At 46.1% G+C, this 16,675-nt stretch overlaps 1 protein-coding gene across 2 annotated transcripts in view; it reads left to right on the top strand.

Annotated features, from left to right (window-relative positions):
• Window positions 1–12,088, top strand: part of Creb3l2 (cAMP responsive element binding protein 3 like 2) — a 120,903-nt gene extending 108,815 nt beyond the window's left edge. The window contains exons 9-12 of one of the 2 annotated variants that reach the window (XM_031381548.1): window positions 2,953–3,052; window positions 3,328–3,454; window positions 4,676–4,904; window positions 6,762–12,088. In XM_031381548.1, coding sequence (XP_031237408.1) covers window positions 2,953–3,052; window positions 3,328–3,454; window positions 4,676–4,899 — 451 coding nt within the window. In that variant the 3' untranslated portion in view covers window positions 4,900–4,904; window positions 6,762–12,088. The remainder of the gene's footprint in view (window positions 1–2,952; window positions 3,053–3,327; window positions 3,455–4,675; window positions 4,905–6,761) is intronic. The other variant, XM_031381547.1, reaches the window with a different exon arrangement.
• The last annotated feature ends 4,587 nt before the right edge of the window (window positions 12,089–16,675 follow it).

The following is a 16,675-nucleotide window of genomic DNA, read 5'->3' as shown; positions in this document are numbered from 1 at the left end:
CAGTGTTTGCTCGTCTTAAAGGGTGGGTTACAAGCTGTGAGAAATCAGGACCCATTAAATGACCAGTTTCATTTCAGCTGACTCAGTGTATGATCATCTTTGAGTCTGTAAAGAATAAGCTGACGGATGCCAAGTGAAGACTCTCCAGTCAGTGAGCTGAGCCTTCCTGGCTTCCTCCAGCCAGGCTTCAACAATTCCCCAGCCTTAGCGCATTTGGCGCCTGTAACTGGGAGGGCCATGGTGGAGGTCTGGCTTGGAACTTGCGGCACTCATTCTGCCAAGGCACTTTAGGCATGTCTTCTTTGCGTTCAGTGGGGAACCTGGGAGAATATTTGTCTTAGGAAAGCGGATGCTAATCCCAGTAGTCTCACCTAGAAACTGGAAGGGAGGAGTATTTCTGTTGTCCTGGGGAATCTATTTTCTCTGCAGTTCACAAGAATGTAGAAGCTGGGCAAGGCCCGTGGGTGGGCAGAGAGGAAGTGTGGAATGCGTGATGATAAACAGGCAAAAACATACCCAGGATGGCTTTGCTTCCAAAACACCCGAGGATGTTGGAGCAAAGTAGATGGCTTGGGAAGGGTCCTTCTAGCTGAAGGTTGAGTAGAGAGAAGATGGCCACCGTTGTGTAGATCACAGCTGAGCTTGTATCCTGGCACCAGAATGCTCAAGGCAGAGTTGGGGCACCCAGTGCAAGCGTCTCTAGAACAGATTTCCTGATGTGGGAAGTGAACACTTGGAAGCACTGAAGTCTTTGCTGTGGTTTAGCAGGCAGCCAAGACCTTAGGATTGACATCGCCTTGGAAGAAGTGGTCCTGCCTGCGGCCTTGCTTGTATATATATCCCAGGACTTGAGGGAGAACCTAGCAAGGGACTCGGGGTTGGCATTACAGGTGACAGACAGTCTATCCCGCACATGCTGTGGCTGGCAGAATCACAAGTCTGTAGAATGAGCTCTACTCAGCCAGGCAATAAATCACTCAGCATTTGGTGCTGTGGTGGGGTTTGTGTCAGTGGGTAGGGCAGAGGCGTTCTGAGGAAGTTTTGGTGAGAGAGAGAGAGTAGATTCAATGATAGAAGAAAATGCTCCAGCACAGGAACTCCTGGCAATGAACTTTTAAAGTGGAATTTAAAATAATTGTGCTATCAGCATTTCTTTGCCTTGAGCAACATACAGTGTTGGATTTTAAAGCAAATCCTACTTTGATAAATAAGCACAGGTCATGTCTAACCCCATCTGGCTGTGCTTTTATATAACCAAAATGAAAAGTATGATTAAGTACAATAGCCTTCCATAGTAAATATCATTTTTGCTGTCCTAAGAGTATTCCACAAGGCAAAAATGCAGAGTAGGTAGGACCATGCACGGGGAGATTTTTTTGAGTTTAGAAAGCCTCTATCTACCATGTGTGCTGAGGACTGTTCAAATTCTTTCAACAGTTCCAGCAACACTGACACTGCAGAAAGGAAAACTATCCTTAAAGCCAGCCTGCCCTTGCTTAAACTAAGAGAACTCCTGTCTTTGATACTGACCCGGACAGAATTACAAACCTTAGAAAAGCGTGCATGTGTTTTCATCATTTGAAGGACATGTAGGGGATAGGCTATGATGGGAAACAAGCCACGAGTGAGGAAATCCCAGAATTATTCTTGTCTGGCTCTCAAACATTCTATCATGGTATGCGTTTTTCTGAAAAAGCTCTAATATTCAGACCGTATTTTCTCATAAAACCTTTCTTTCTATTGTGTCAGGGACACCGGCCTTGAGCACAGCTGATAAAGATAAGGGTGAGGAGGAGTTGCCTGTGCTTTATGCTAGTCACACTGAATCCCAGGGAGACACTCTAATCCGGGAGGATGTGCTGCCAGATCCCTCTATGTCTTGCCGTTCTTGGTTTAGGATTTGCAGAGATGTTCACAGACAACATCTTGATATTACACAGAGCATATACTGCTGTAGTCATCTCTGAACATTCACAGTTGTCCTAGTTGGGGAATAAAATCCCCCATCCCCTCTCTCCCTCTTTGCTTCTCCCTCCCTTCCCCTGCAGAGTGCTCTGTATAAACTTGTTGCTCACTGATGGACTGGCCATTTCCAGTCAAGCTGCCACCTCCGGCCCCTCCTGCAATTGTTCTCTGCCTGCCTTTGTTTTTCTCCTTCTCTTGTTTTTGTTTTTAGAGATCAGTGTCTCTCCTCTCTTGGTGAAATGAGCCTCCTTGGTAATTACCACTGCCCTAGTCTGTTCAGACTGCTGTAACACAATACCATAAAAGGAGTGACTTGGAAACAACAGAAATTCATTTCTTACTGTTTTGGAGGGCTGACGCAGCCAAGTTCAAGGTGCTGGCAGATTCGGTGTCTGGTAAAGGCTACTTTTTGGTGCAAAGAAAGAAGGTAGCTCCTAGCTGTGTTCCATGTAGTAGAAGTGAAGAACTGTACTTTTAACCCCTCATATGGCACTTGTCGTGTTACTAAAACTCCATTCTCAAGGCTACTCACCCCACAACCCCTGCCTATTACCATTATATTGCCGCTCCAGTCTAACATAGGCACTTGGAGAGAGGGGCCACAGAAACGCACAGGGTTGCTAGTCATCCAGCCAGAGTATCCTTTTTCTTTGCTCATTAGCTGACAGACAAGTTTCTGCCTGTCAGGGTTTATTGGGGGGGGGGGTCCTCTCTTGCCCAGAACGGTTACAGGCTGCGGGACAGGCTGCAGAGCTGTTGTCAAGGCTGGATCTGAAGCTCCAGGGGGTTCTTCAGTGATGCGACTGGCCAGCAGGTGTAGTCCTCAGGGACACCCACCCAGGTGTAGGTCTCTTCCCTTTAAGGAAACAGTGCTTCCAGACCCTGCTCAGTCACAGGTGTGAGGCCACCATGACACCTGCAGGAGGGTCATTCAATGCCTCTCCATCTCACCCGCCCCTTCCTAGTTTCTGTTTGTCACCTTGGCAGGACTCTCCTTCAGCAACTTCAGAAGCTTCAGGCTTTGGTGATGGGGAAGGTCTCCCGAACCTGCAAGTTAGCTGGCACGCAGACTGGCACCTGCCTCATGGTGAGTTTCCCAAAGGGACTTCCTCTGGCCAGTCCCTCCATTTCCAGACTCCCCTACCTTGAAAATGCTAACAATGAGTGAAGCCAGAGAGACCATACATCCTGTTCCAAGGCTTCCTCTCCACGTGTCGTTTCAAGGACATGACTGAGGATATGACCTGACCCTGACAGGCAGGTGTTCTTTCTTGTCCCATGCTCCCAAGGTGGCTTGTTCCCAAAGGTCTGCTCCCCACAGCCTGGGCTCTATAGCTCCCCATGTTCTCTCCTCGCCTCCAGGTCGTTGTGCTTTGCTTTGCTGTTGCATTTGGCAGCTTCTTTCAAGGCTACGGGCCTTATCCTTCTGCCACCAAGATGGCTCTGCCCAGCCAACATCCCCTGTCGGAGCCATACACAGCCTCCGTGGGTAAGTCGGCCACCTTGTTTTGTTTGCCTGCAGTTGGCTTTCCAAGCTCTCGGAAAGGGATTTCATCCAATGTGCAAAAGTGGAGCGCCTCTATTTACAGGTGGGGTGTTCTGGGAGTGGCCACGGACTCCCTGTGTAGCGCCAGGAATTCTCAAGAATGCCACAGAGAGTTGTTAGAAGTACCTACTGCTCCAGCTAAGCTCTGACACCCCTTTTGAGTTCTGATTTGGGGTAGGGGCAGGGTGATATGGATCTTGGAAGACCAGAGAGTGGGGAGGGCATTTAGCTTGCTCTGATATCTCAGAGTCTCTGACTCCCTGAGTGGAATTATATGATGTTGCAGTAAGAGTTTGCAACAAAATTAAAGAACTTGTCTCTTGTCTTACGCTCAAGACTTCGGATGCTCAGATGTTCACTAGACAGCATATACTGTTCTCACCTTGAGCAATGATGATCTTTTGAGTATTTAGAAAACAGAGGGGAACAAGGAGGGGATATACATTGAGTGGCACAGCTCTGTTAGTAGCAACATACACTGAGTTAGGAGGAACTGGATTTGAGAAAGGGACAATTTCGCCATTCTCAAAATGTTTGTGGATTTCAGCAGTTAGGCCTATCCAGGCTAGACAGGTGATAAAATGACATTCCTATCAGATAACTTCAGTAGATTCTTGGGGACTTTCTGTCCCTAGGGAAATAGCTTTACATTTTATAAGTTAAGGGGAGCACAGTTTCTATATCCAGGAAAGCGGCTACAGAGTCATGGGACTCTCCCATAATGCACAGAGGTTGTATCCCTCTGACTTGTTGGATTGGCTTTGTGCTATCTTGGCAGATTCTAAGACCTGCTTTCTGGGGATGGCTCCTCATTCAGCTGGGTTTGAACAGCTCCGAGTATTTGACCCCAACTTTCCTTGAGTTGTTTTCCCAGGGACAGCTATAGGTGGGGCGAGAGGAATTTTACTTAAAGGCAGTGAGGGTGGAAGTTGGCTTAGTGTTTATTTGCTTTTATGTTTTTCTAGCCTGTAGAATTAGTCTAATTGTTGATGCATACACTCTGAAACCTGAAGCCACTGCAGAAAGCCAAACCTAGTTGGCACTACATCCCGGGAGATGAGAGTGTTGCTTGTCATCTGCCACTGGCCTTGGGCATTTGGAGTAAAGGGCGTGTGTGGGCCTCGTGGTATTTTGCTAATATCTATTGCTCTCTTCTTTCTTCAGTGAGATCCAGGAACCTGCTAATCTATGAGGAACATTCTCCTCTGGAAGAGTCATCCAGCCCAACCTCTGCTGGGGAGCTCGGGGGCTGGGACAGAGGCTCCTCTCTGCTCAGAGCATCATCCGGGCTTGAGGCCTTGCCAGAGGTGGATCTTCCCCATTTCATTATCTCCAATGAGACCAGCTTGGAGAAGTCAGTACTGTTGGAGCTTCAGCAGCACCTGTGAGTCCTGTAGGTACAGGCCTAGTGGTTGATGATGGAGTATGGATCCGTCCTGGCAGGAGGGTAGACACTCTCCCAGAAGGCTCTCTTGGGACTCACCTTACGCACCGGCCCAGGGAAGAGTCTGTGGATGACTGTTAAGCAAGGAAAAGGTCTAGGATGAGCTAATCTAGTCTCCACATGATCAGCCCAGAGCTGGCAGGGATGGTCCCAAAGAGCAGGAGGGGATGTGAGTCCCCTCAGTCGTTATCTCTGTTTTCCTCTCCTAGTCACAAACTGACCATATGTGGTAGCACATACCTTTCTTTCATTTTAGCACTTGGCATGAGGGGGCAGAAAACCACGCATTCAAAGCCAGCCTCAGCTTCATACTGAGTTCATGGTCCGTTAGCCTGGGCTACATGAGATCCTATCTCCAAAAAATACTTGGTGACATAGAGAGCTTGTTCTGCAAATGCACCTTCAATCCAATTCTAGAGTTTCCCTCTAACTAGAGAGTAAAATAATGCTATGCTGGGTATCAATATAAGTGATGATTTCTATGTTAGTGCACAAGAGTTAGCTGTAACTACAGATGAGATACCCTTTGTGTGAAATGCTTGGGACCAGAGGTGTTTGGAATATTTTACAGGTGTTAGAATATTTGCACATACATAATGAGACCCAAGTCTAAACATGTAATTCATCTATTTTAGGTAACAAAGTTTTAGTTCTTCAAGCAGCTCAGAATTTAAGTCTGAGGAGTAGGGATGCTCACCCTATAGACATTTATACGTTTATATCAAGGGACAACGCTGGTGAAACACTGTCAATTTTTTTTTCCACATTGAAAATCATTCAGATTTAGCTCCAATTCTGCACAAGTTGTTCCTTTCTTCTCCGATAGCTGGTGGGGAAGGGAGGGATCCTTTCTAAGACATAATGGCTGATGCGTTCTTAGGGTACTGTTGTTGTAGGGGACACTTGGGGGACGCTGATCAGCACAGGAAGCGCCCTTGGGTAATGGATGGTGATGTTGGTGAGTTAGCTAATCAGTGCTCCTAGGTGGCTCAGAAATGAGGCTGCTTCAGGATAAGTAGTGAAGATTTCATTTCTCTTTTCTCCCAACTCTATGCAACAGAGTTCATAATCATATGTACTTTTACGACACACACATATGTCACACTAGACTAACCATGCCTGTATGTGGTCTTAACACGAATCTTGTAAGTATCCTAAGATGAATAGCCTTCATTTTATTACCATCCTGGGGAGGACCTGGAGCCAGGACCGGAAGCTCTGGGAGACTGAGCTGCTAGATGAGATGGCTCACAGCACAGTCTGCTCTCCCAGCTCAGGGTTTGGAAGCCCATTCTGACCCTGTTTAACTGCTGTGTCTCCTAAATAATAAAGCTTCCCTTGCTCCCATCATAATGCTGGGAGACTTAACGAGCTGACATACAAGTTTTCCTGTGTTTATTTTATAGCATATATTCTGTGTTATTTTAAGTTGATTCATTTAAAAAAATCATTGTCTGGATTCTCAAATCTAGAGCAGATGTCAGCCCTTACCCTTCTTTCTCCTCCCTGTAAGGGAAAGCTCTGAGGTCATTAATATGCAAGCAACAGCCACTGAAAGCAATTTAAAACGAGTCAGTGTCAGACTACCATGGGTCTCCTCTGCAGCTGAGAGAAAGGTGCAAATGTGGGGGTGAGCAGAGGACTAGTGGGAGGTCCAGGGAGCAGAGAATTACCACTAGGCGTTTAAAAGGCTCTGCCAGGGTTAGCCCACATGGCTACAATGGAATCATGCTATGGCATCTGAGAATTTGGGCAAAAGCTGATGGCTAATACTCTTTTTTTCCTCTCCATTTGATGCCTTCACAGGGTCAGCAGCAAACTGGAAGGGAATGAAACACTCAAGGTCGTAGAACTGGAGAGGAGAGTGAACGCCACCTTCTAAGGAAATCTTCACCTTCCTCTTCCCCTAACTTCATCTGAGCATCTTCAGTCTGCTCTGCTCTTAAGTTTCCCCTTTACCACTGGATCTCAAGGAGGATATGGACTAGTGTTATGGCTTGAGACAGGAGGCCAGCCCAGGGGATTCTGCTTGTATGTCCCCATGGCTCTCCACACAAGGGAGCTAGCACCTCTCCATGCCTTTCTCTTACTGCCATTGGAAGTTATTTTAGGGGTGAGGTAGGGGTGGAACGAGCAGGCTTGTTTCCACCAATAGTGCCAAGAAGACCCTGCCCGATTCCTCCCCGTGAGGAGTGACTCCTCTGAAGAAGACATGACTCACGTTCAGTTGAGACCCCAGACTCTAGCCACACATATGCCACAAACATGCCAGGGAGTGGCAAAGCACTGACTCCTGAGCTCCCTTGCTCACGAGGACTCCAGTGTGACCCTGCCTGCACTGAGAGGACCAAAGTGTCATTCCAGTCTCCTCTCCACCCTGCACCCCGGAGTCCTGATTGGATGCCTGCACAGGCAGATGGGGCTCCGACCATATTGTCAGGCCGCAAGTGCAATTCCTGAAGGCATCAGGCTCTTTCCTCTTCAGGCTATCCCACTCACTGTGTTGCTTGTAGGATACCCCACACCCACCCATACACAGCCTGCATCCCCGCAGGACAGTAGCTCTGTCTCCCTGGCCTCCCCTCCCCATTTGTAAATAGTATTTATTAGCTTGCGGAAGCTCCCAGCTGACCTTCGTTAAAAGGATTTCCCCTTGCAACCAGCAAAGTCTTCTGTTGGCCTTTGGGACAGGAGAGTCCCCAGGATCTGGGACCCCAGTCTTTGTAGCTGATGCCTTGTTTCCTCCTTTTCTTTTGTAAAATTGGGGACCTATAAAATAATCGCTGTTGAGGAATCCCCTTAAGCATGTATCCCCTGTTGGATGAATACATGGGAAGGGTGGATACTGTCTTCTTGCTCAGGTTCTAGGCTCTATGGCTTTCTCTCTGTGTTCCTGCCACAGAGAAGGGAAGCCCTATCCTAGACAATAAGCGTTGCTGACAACCTTGCTAGCTTTTCCTTCATACCGGCTTGCCCCCTCCCTCACCTTCCATCCACCTACCTTAAACAGTTGGGGCTGGCGTTGGTAATTTTTGTACATCCACACTGGTACCTTTTACAGTCAGGTTTGGATACTTTGCAGCTCACCCAAAGAGACATAGCTAAACCCTAAACTCTTTGTTTTTTATGATTAAAAAGTTAAAAACTGTAGTTTAAAATATCCTTTCCTCTTTCATACAAATAAGAAATGGAAATTGCTCTTTTATTGTATAAGATAGAAGATTCGTTTTAAGTGTTTCCCCACCCCCAATCCCAGCTTGTAAAAGATTTTATGTAAGAAATGTGCTTACACTTTGTATTTTATTTTTAGCAGCAGCTAAAAGGCCTGTAGTTTTGGCCTCTTTCTCTCTCTCTCTCTTTCTCTCTCTCTCTCTCTCTCTCTCTCTCTCTTTCTCTCTCTATCTCTCTCTCTCTTTCTTGATCATCATCATCTTTGAAACCATTAGAGCCTATATGAGGGGGATTATGGCCCTGCATTCTATGTCACACATAGGATTTGGTGTCATTAGTGTTTGCCATCATGCCACATGAGCAGCTCCTTACTTGGTCTGCTCAGGGCATCATAGAGAATGTTCTCTCCCTCCATCCCTCCCTTCCTCCCTCACTCCCATGGTGGGTCCCCAGCTGGCAGATGGTCAAGCTCACCTTGTAGTGGGTGAAACCTGCCTCAGGGCCACTATGACCTTGGCAGCCCTCCTGTTTAAGGGACTGTCACCCTCCCTTACAGGGTGGTGTACAGCCTGGGCTCTACAAAGAGCGTGGCTAGCGACCTGCTTCTCTCTCTCTTTTTTTGTCTTCTCTCTTCCCTTGATCTTCCTGGACCTGGCCCATTCTGCTCTTTAAAATGCCAGATATTTATACATAATAAACTAAAAAAAAATTCCTGAAAGAGCCTAAGCAGGAAACATCCTAGGGCCAGGCAGTGTTTGTATGATGAGAGAGGGAGGGTTTGTCCTAGAGAGCTGAAGTGGGGATTTAGACTGGTGTGTGCATTGGCTGAGCTGAACCTTGATCTTTTGGTGTCCCCAGAGAGCTAAGGTGAAGACCCCATTCAGGCAGGAGGAGGAAGAAGAGAATGTCCAGTCACATCGACTTTATTTTCTTCTCTACCTACTCTTTTGGATGTCACTGTCTCCAGACAGCAGGGCCCTTTGTCTATGGGAAATTAGCCTTCCAGAATAGAATCTGTAACAAGAGACGTGGGACATAAGCCAGAGAACTCAAACAGCCCTTTAAAGGAGCTCTCAGAGGCCAACACTGCCACTCTAGGAGAAAAACCTCTGCCCTTTACTGCTGGCTAACTAGGGAAGGGGACTAAGCCAGTGATCCCTCTGGGAGGCTCAGTGGAGTCAAGCGAGGTGCATGAGACAAGATGGATTACGAGCAATTAGTGGATGGATGTGTGCACACTTTTTGTTCAGAGTTTAAGGCTAGTATATTGGTTTTTTTCTCACTGACTGAGCTGTCCTGCAGGCCAGTCAATTCCTTATGGTTCTGTCTGAAGGTTTTAAATAGTGGTTGACCCAACACCTTGAACTGAAATTTTGAAAAATTTTGAAAAAGCCTGATAGACTTAGAAGCCAGAACAAATTCCTCTGGCTATATCTTCTACCTTATAAACAGGTCCGCCCCACCCCACCCCCCTCTTTAAAATCACTTTAGTGATTGATGGAGGTGTCTCACAAAGATTTAGAGAACAAGGCCTTCTCTCCCTGATGAGACCAGTCGGCCCCCCACCTTGGATCTTCTCACAGCTTTAACTTCACACTGGGAAGTGGGTCCTGTAAGTGGAGGAGTCACACCAGCATTGAGGAGGAGCCTCTGAAGTGTCAGGACTCTGCAGTGTAGCTCATGCAAAGAGAGTGTTCTATAAAAATCTGACAGCTGAACTCAGTTGCTCTTTCCTGGCAGAAGGTGGGGGTGGGATCTAACATCAGTGCAGGCAAAATTAGATAACCATTCGGTTCATAGAATTGGTTCTGTGCCTTGGAAAGATAGATTTGAGGATGCATTATGTACAAACTATACACACCAGGCTAATAGATACCCCCTCTTAAGCACCAGTCCCTCTTAGATGCTCCCAAAGTCCCTACACTTGTTGTCCACATAAAACAAGGATACCGGACCGCTTCCTCTTCGTGCTGGTACAGAATTGTTGTCCACCATTTTTAACCACAGGTCTTCTTAAAATTCCTTTGCAGCACTTTGTGTCCCCTCCTGTCCCGCGTGCTCAGACCCAGAAAAAGCAGAACAGAATGAGAAGTGCCTCTGAGCCTTGTGAGGTGTGTACTCGAGCCCCTCATGGGGAGATGGAGACATCTTGTCCCCACCTGAGGAGTGGACATCTGCCTGGTCCTTGCCAACATGGAGGCGCGGAAATGGGAGAAAAAGCTTTTAGTTGCTAATTTGTTTCCGCTGAGCCAAGTGCTTGAGAAACCTGGAAGAGAGCTTGGCACTCCCACTCGCAGCCTGGCAGGACCTGTGGAGCCATTAACGGTGGGGGGCTTAGCAAGAACCACTTCATTAGAACACTTGATGCAAAAGCATCAAGCAGAGCCGATGGGATGTGTTCTGCTTCCACCCACAAAGGCAGTCACAGGAGAGAGTAGAGAGTGCAGTAAGGTGGTGGCTGAAAGGAGCCAGACACAGATTCTGGTTCATTCATTCATTCATTCATTCATTCACTCTTTCATTCACTCGTCAGACATTTTTACTAAGGAAGAACATGTTTCCTGAGAGCTAGGAAATCTTGGAGAATAAGAAGGACTTGGAAAACCAGTTTTAGTAGCCATTCAGAGAACCCAGGTAGTAATGCTAGGTCTCTCCCCTCCCCCTCCCACCTCTCTCTCTCTCTCTCTCTCTCTCTCTCTCTCTCTCTCTCTCTAGTACTTACTCATGCCTCCGATGTGCCTTGTATCTCAATCCAGGATGGCAGGAGTCCCCTGTCCCCGGAAGGTGTCATATATTACTATCTAGTATTAGGTTGAAGCTGGGGGTAGGTACTTTCTCCATAGACACAGAGATGGTCCCCTCAAAGTGAGCCACTATTAGATTGGCCCATCAGGGGAAAAGAAATGGGGTTCTATCCATTAGGAAAATCCCATTTTGTAGATAGAGGTGCAATCACATAAAAATGTGGCCAAGCAGGATTAAAGGTATTTTAAATCCTTACCACAGGGCATTTTCTGGATGCAAAAGCACTAGCCCATTTGAAAATTAATATTCCGTGCCTCTGGGCCAAGAGGTCAGCTTTTTGCACTAGGAGAAAAACAGTGACTGCTGTTTGTTACAGCATGAAATTCAGGACTGCCTCACTTTCTCTTGGTTTCTAAAAGGAAGGAAATCTTTCCTGAGTATTTTTCTAAGATGTTGAGTATTGTGTAAGTAAGCCTTGAGCCTTTGAACCTGATTGAAATGCAAAGCAAGGGTGACTCATTGCCAGGCGAAGTAAAAAAATGCCATGGGGAGGTACAGTAGTTTCTGGAGTCCTTTCTGAGGACACACCGATTGTCTCTGCCTCTCAGGGCAGAAACAGATCTACCCACTGCAGTGGCCTGACTGTGCAGTCAGACTCTTTGCCTCTCTCTGAAATGCGCCCAGCATGCCTGTCTCATCCTATCTTCTGAGCCTCACAGGCTTTGCCTCTGGGTGAAGGGAACCCACATTCAGGCTGTATTTTTGTTTCTGTCTTTTGCTCAACAGCAGGTTGGGAATGGGACTTTTGTGCACTAGTGGCTGTACAGATGGAGACCATGATGAGTCTGTGGGAACACCAGCACTCGTGCACCCTGTGGGTGACCCTCCCCACACAGTACAGAGCAGAGCCCAGGAGGTGCCATGGGCATCAGCGAACTTCCCTTGCCTAGGCTGGCAACTGATTTTGCTCTCTTTTGAAAGATTCTAGATAAGTCAGCATTGCTTAAATCCAAGTGCATTGCAAGTCTGTGACCTAATCTGTTGCACTGTCTATGGCTTCTTATTCTTCATCATAGCTAATTAAATACCAAAAAAATAAAATAAAAAATAAAGTAAAATAAAGCTTTGTAGTATACTTGTACTTAGTTTGGGGAAAAATGAAATTGTAATGCATTTGTATTTCCATTTCTTGCAAATAAATATTTTTCTTAGTCAAATGTTGCCTAGTCTTTAAATCCTGATAACCTGGTTTCAAAGGCATTTGCCTTTGTATGTGTTTGTACATGTATGTGTGTGTTTGTATATGTGATGTGTGGCATGTGTGTGTGGTGTGTGATGTTTGGTGGGTGTGTTATGGGTGTGTGTGGGGTGTTATGTGTGTGTATGGTGTGTGGGGTGTGTGCGTGATATGTGGTCCGTGCGTGCGTGTAATGTGAGTGTGTGTGTGTGTGTGTGTGTGTGTGTGTGTGTGTGTGTGTGTAGACATTTTTTTCCTAATTACCCAGCCAAACTGCAAAAGTAGGCTCTGGCCAATGATTTTTACATTCTGTGGTGGTAAATCTGAGTCTGCACTGGAGGAATATAATATTGAAAAATGCAATTGTTTTCTCACCCTGTGGCAGAGAGTCAGTTTTCTCCTGAGATCCGTGTGGTCTGGCTGCTAGTTCATTGTCTCCTACAGCTATTCCCTAACTCCATTCCCAGAATCTATGGGTTTGATTTAGCTTTCCTCTAGTCTGGAGGCTTGAGACTGACGCTTTGGATGTGAGCCAAAAAGGAATGGGGCTTGCTCATGGGAGCAGCTGGGGAGGAGGCCTCATGACTTGTGCTCCAGAAAGGCCAAGGAAATGGCGGATAAAGGTCAGTGCAGTCAAGCAGAATGAGCTTCCTTGCCCTGCGCTCTCTAGATGCAGTCATTTTATCTCCGCTCAGAGAGAGCAGAGCTTTCGCTGAATCTCAGGAGTGCCCGGCAGAGACAGTTTAGGGAAAGAAGGGTTTATTTGAGCTCCTGGTTTGAGGGTACATCCAACTGCGGTGGAGAAGTGAGGCAAGGCAGGTGCTCACAGAACATCTGTCATAAGGGATGAACACTGGGGCCCACCTCAGAATCTCATTTCTTCTATTCATCCCACGAAGGAATCCAAGCCCTCGAAACTGTGATGCTCACATTTAAGGTGGGCCCCCCGACTCAGTTAAACCTTTTTGAAAACACCCACAGACACACCTAGGTGTGTTTCCAACGAGATTCCAGCTCTCCCTCATGCTTGACAATGAAAATTGATTACCACAGACCCTAAAGCCATGGACTATGCTTACTTGGAGAAGAAAGAAAGTTTATTTTCCATCTCTTAGTATCATGCCTGCTTCCTGCTTGGGCATGCAGTCAACTTATCTTTTCTCTCTGAGCTGCTGGACCTCCTTCTGTTCCTGCAGAGAGGCCTTTCCCTCACACTGTCCTCTTACAAAGCTCCCTCATCTGCAGGCCATTTTTTTTATTTCCTTGCCTTTTTTTTTTAGACAGTAGAGTATGTCTTAATATGAGAATCAGTCTTTAAAATCACTTTATTATATTGAATTTACAAAAAAATAGCACAGTCACTGAAACACTTGCCTGGTCCTACATTCTATATACAACTCAGTGAACAACACAGGCCGAATCCTGACCCTCTGAAGCTTCTCTTTATACCCGCTCTGACTCAATTGTACTTTTATATGCTTATCCACCACACAAACAGAAGGCCGTGACAGAGTTGAAACTGGAGAAACAATTAACTCTATATACTCTTAGGACTCATGCATCTTTTTGCCTGCGTGGCATCTTCCCTTCATCGCCTGTTACTGCTTTGTCTTGCCGTAGAGATATGGGCGCATTCATGTTTACCTGACACGGTATTTACTATAGTAAGGAACTGGCACCAACCTAGATGTCGATCAACAAACGAATGGACAATGAAAATCTGTCTGTCGGTCTGTCTGTCTGTCTGTCTGTCTGTCTGTCCTCTATAATGAACATTACATAGCTCTAAAGATAATACAATTGGACATTATGTCCTAAACAGGCCTCTCCATTTGCTGTATATCTGATGTGTTGATGCCGACGATCTTGCTGCATCTGTGGCTTCAGTCATCCCTTCCCAATTGCTATCCTGTGTGCAAACCTTTCATATACAAACTAGCCAAGTTACAGCCTACACCCCAACTGCCTCCTTTGTGGACTCCCACAGGTTTCTGATGCTCTGGACACTTGTCGCTCTGGCCCCTACACAGGACCAGGTACTAGCATCTAGAGACGGCCCTATACCCCAGACCTTTTGGAAACTACTCAAAGTAGCCAGTCCTAAGTCTGCTCGCCTTGGGTGTTCTAAACACAGTAAAGGCTTTTGCCCATATTTTAGCCTTTGCTTCCCCTGCTTGCTAGCTGGCTGCCATGTGTCCCCGTGGGGCCTCATCTTGGAGCCATTGGTAACCAGCTCTCTGTACTTTGTACCAGCTGCTATCATTTGATCTGTCATCTTCCCCACACTCCAAAAAATAATAAAATCTGTATTTGTAAAGCATACTTCAAAGACTATATTTTCTGGAATCATTTCTATAGCTTGTGAGAACATATTCCTTGGGCATTGCTATAGTAAATCAGAGGCTGGCTCCAGACCCACAGGGGTCACACAGTGGCCCTCTGTGACTGAGGTGGCTGCCATTCAGAGTTTTGTTATCTCATTTCACACTGGCTGCTGTTTCAATCTGTAGCCCAGGGTTAGGTTCTGGAATAAACCAGACCAGACCCTTCTGAAGCTGGGATGATAGACAGTGGGAGGCACAGGCATCTAGTGAGAAGTGTTAGCTGTTAGTGGGGATTAAGGATTCTGATGTCTGTGGCTTCTTACACTGGTTACATTAGTACCTCTTTGGCTTGAAGGAAAAGGAGGTACTTATTGAATGCTTGTTGTGTAACAGAGGTATGTGTGGGGGCGTTGTGTATGTGTATGTGGTTGTGCGTTTGGTGTGTGTGGTATTATGTATGTGGTGTATGCGTTTGAGAGTGGTGGATATGTGTGGTGTTTGTGTGATGTGTGTATGGTATGTGTGTATGGTATGTGTGTGTGTGGTGTTTGTGGGATGTGTGTAGTATGTGTGCGTGGTGTGTATGTGTACATGTGTGTGTGTGTGGTATGTGTTGTATGTATGTGTGGTTTGTGTGTGGTATGTGCATGTGGTTTTGTGTGGTATGTGTATATGGGGTGTGTGTGTGGTATGTGTATGTAGTCTGTATGTGTGATATGCATGTGTTGTTTGTATGGTATATGTGTATGGTGTGTATGTGCAGTGTGTGTATGGTGTGGGTGTGGTGTTTGTGATGTTTGTGTGAGTGTGTGTGGTATGTGTGTATGTGTTGCATGTGTGTGTTGTATGTATGTATATGGTGTATGTGTGACTATGTATGAGTGCCTGTGTGTGGTTGTGATGTATATGTGTGTATGTGGTATGGTGTATATGTGTGTATTTATTATATGTGAAATTATTTGATTCCTACAAATGCTTCATGCATAATTAACCCTCTTTTATGGTTGAGAAAATGGGTTTAAAGAATTACAGCCATAAAACAAATCTGAGGATTGCATCCTGGCTATTCACTGTCTCTAGATGTACGGGTTTGAAGGACACCACTCTGGGCCTAGAAACTTGTAGATGTATTTGTAAAAGTCAAGGGGTACAGGCCGGGGCCTAGCTCAGTTGTGGAGCCCTGGCCTGATGTGTATGAAGCTTCACATGTCATAAGTGAGCAGGGTGCTGCAGAGCTTTCAGGAGGTCAGCACACACCTCCTGCCTCCTTCCTTTCCAGTACTTCCCTTGTTCATTGGTCATCTAATGCAAGGTCCCTCGGCTACATGATGGTTGATTTGGCATGGAGAATAAAAACAAAGGCAAAGAGACTGGATTGGTGGTGGACAAAGAGGGTGTGGGGGATGGTTTTACCCTGGGTGAGAAGAAATGAGGGGGCCTGAGCAGAAAGGCAACTAGGTAGTGAAGTATGAAGATGTCTATAGTCTTTTCATGACACTTCAATGGAGTTGCAGTCTGTAGCCTTTTTCTCTATCCAGAGATAAAACCTTTATGAAACGTTAAAAATAATTGTTTTTATTTTTTAAGATTTTTAATTTACTTTATATATGTGCGTACACTGTTCCTATCTTCCAACACACCAGAAGAGGGCGTTGGATCCCATTATAGGTGGTCATGAACCACCATGTGGTTGCTGGGAATTGAAATCGGGGCCTCTAAAAGAGCAGTCAGTGCTCTTAACTGCTGAGCCATCTTTCCAGCCCCCTTTATGAATCTTAAAAGTTATATTTTACAAATCTGAAATCTAGGCCTGGTGGTACATGTTTGTAATGCCAGTGCTTGGGGTGGGTATGTGCAAGCAGGAGAATCAGAAGCTCAGATACACCGTTGGTTCTCAGGGAAGTCAAGGCCAGACTGGGATACATAAGACCCTGATTCTGTCACAAAAATAGAAAAATAGAATGAAAAAGATAATGTGAGTAATTCGAGTTGCACAAAAACAAGCGCCTTCCAAGCAGGTCTTTCAGCATCTGCTGGTCATATATGTAGGTTATATACACAGCAACATGCACAGACTCATGAGCCAACTGATGGGACTTCTCCCTGGAACAATTTCCATCAACCCAAGTCTCACTTGGGCAAGGGAGACACTAGCTGCCCGTGGGCCCCCAATGGAATTGTGTATATCCAGGGAGACACTAGCTGCCCGTGGGCCCCCAATGGAATTGTGTATATCCAGGAAT

Source organism: Mastomys coucha, unplaced genomic scaffold, assembly GCF_008632895.1.
Source record: "Mastomys coucha isolate ucsf_1 unplaced genomic scaffold, UCSF_Mcou_1 pScaffold20, whole genome shotgun sequence".
Lineage (NCBI taxonomy): Eukaryota > Metazoa > Chordata > Mammalia > Rodentia > Muridae > Mastomys > Mastomys coucha.
The sequence above is the reverse complement of the archived record's forward strand: the minus strand, read 5'-3'. Positions and strand labels throughout refer to the sequence as shown.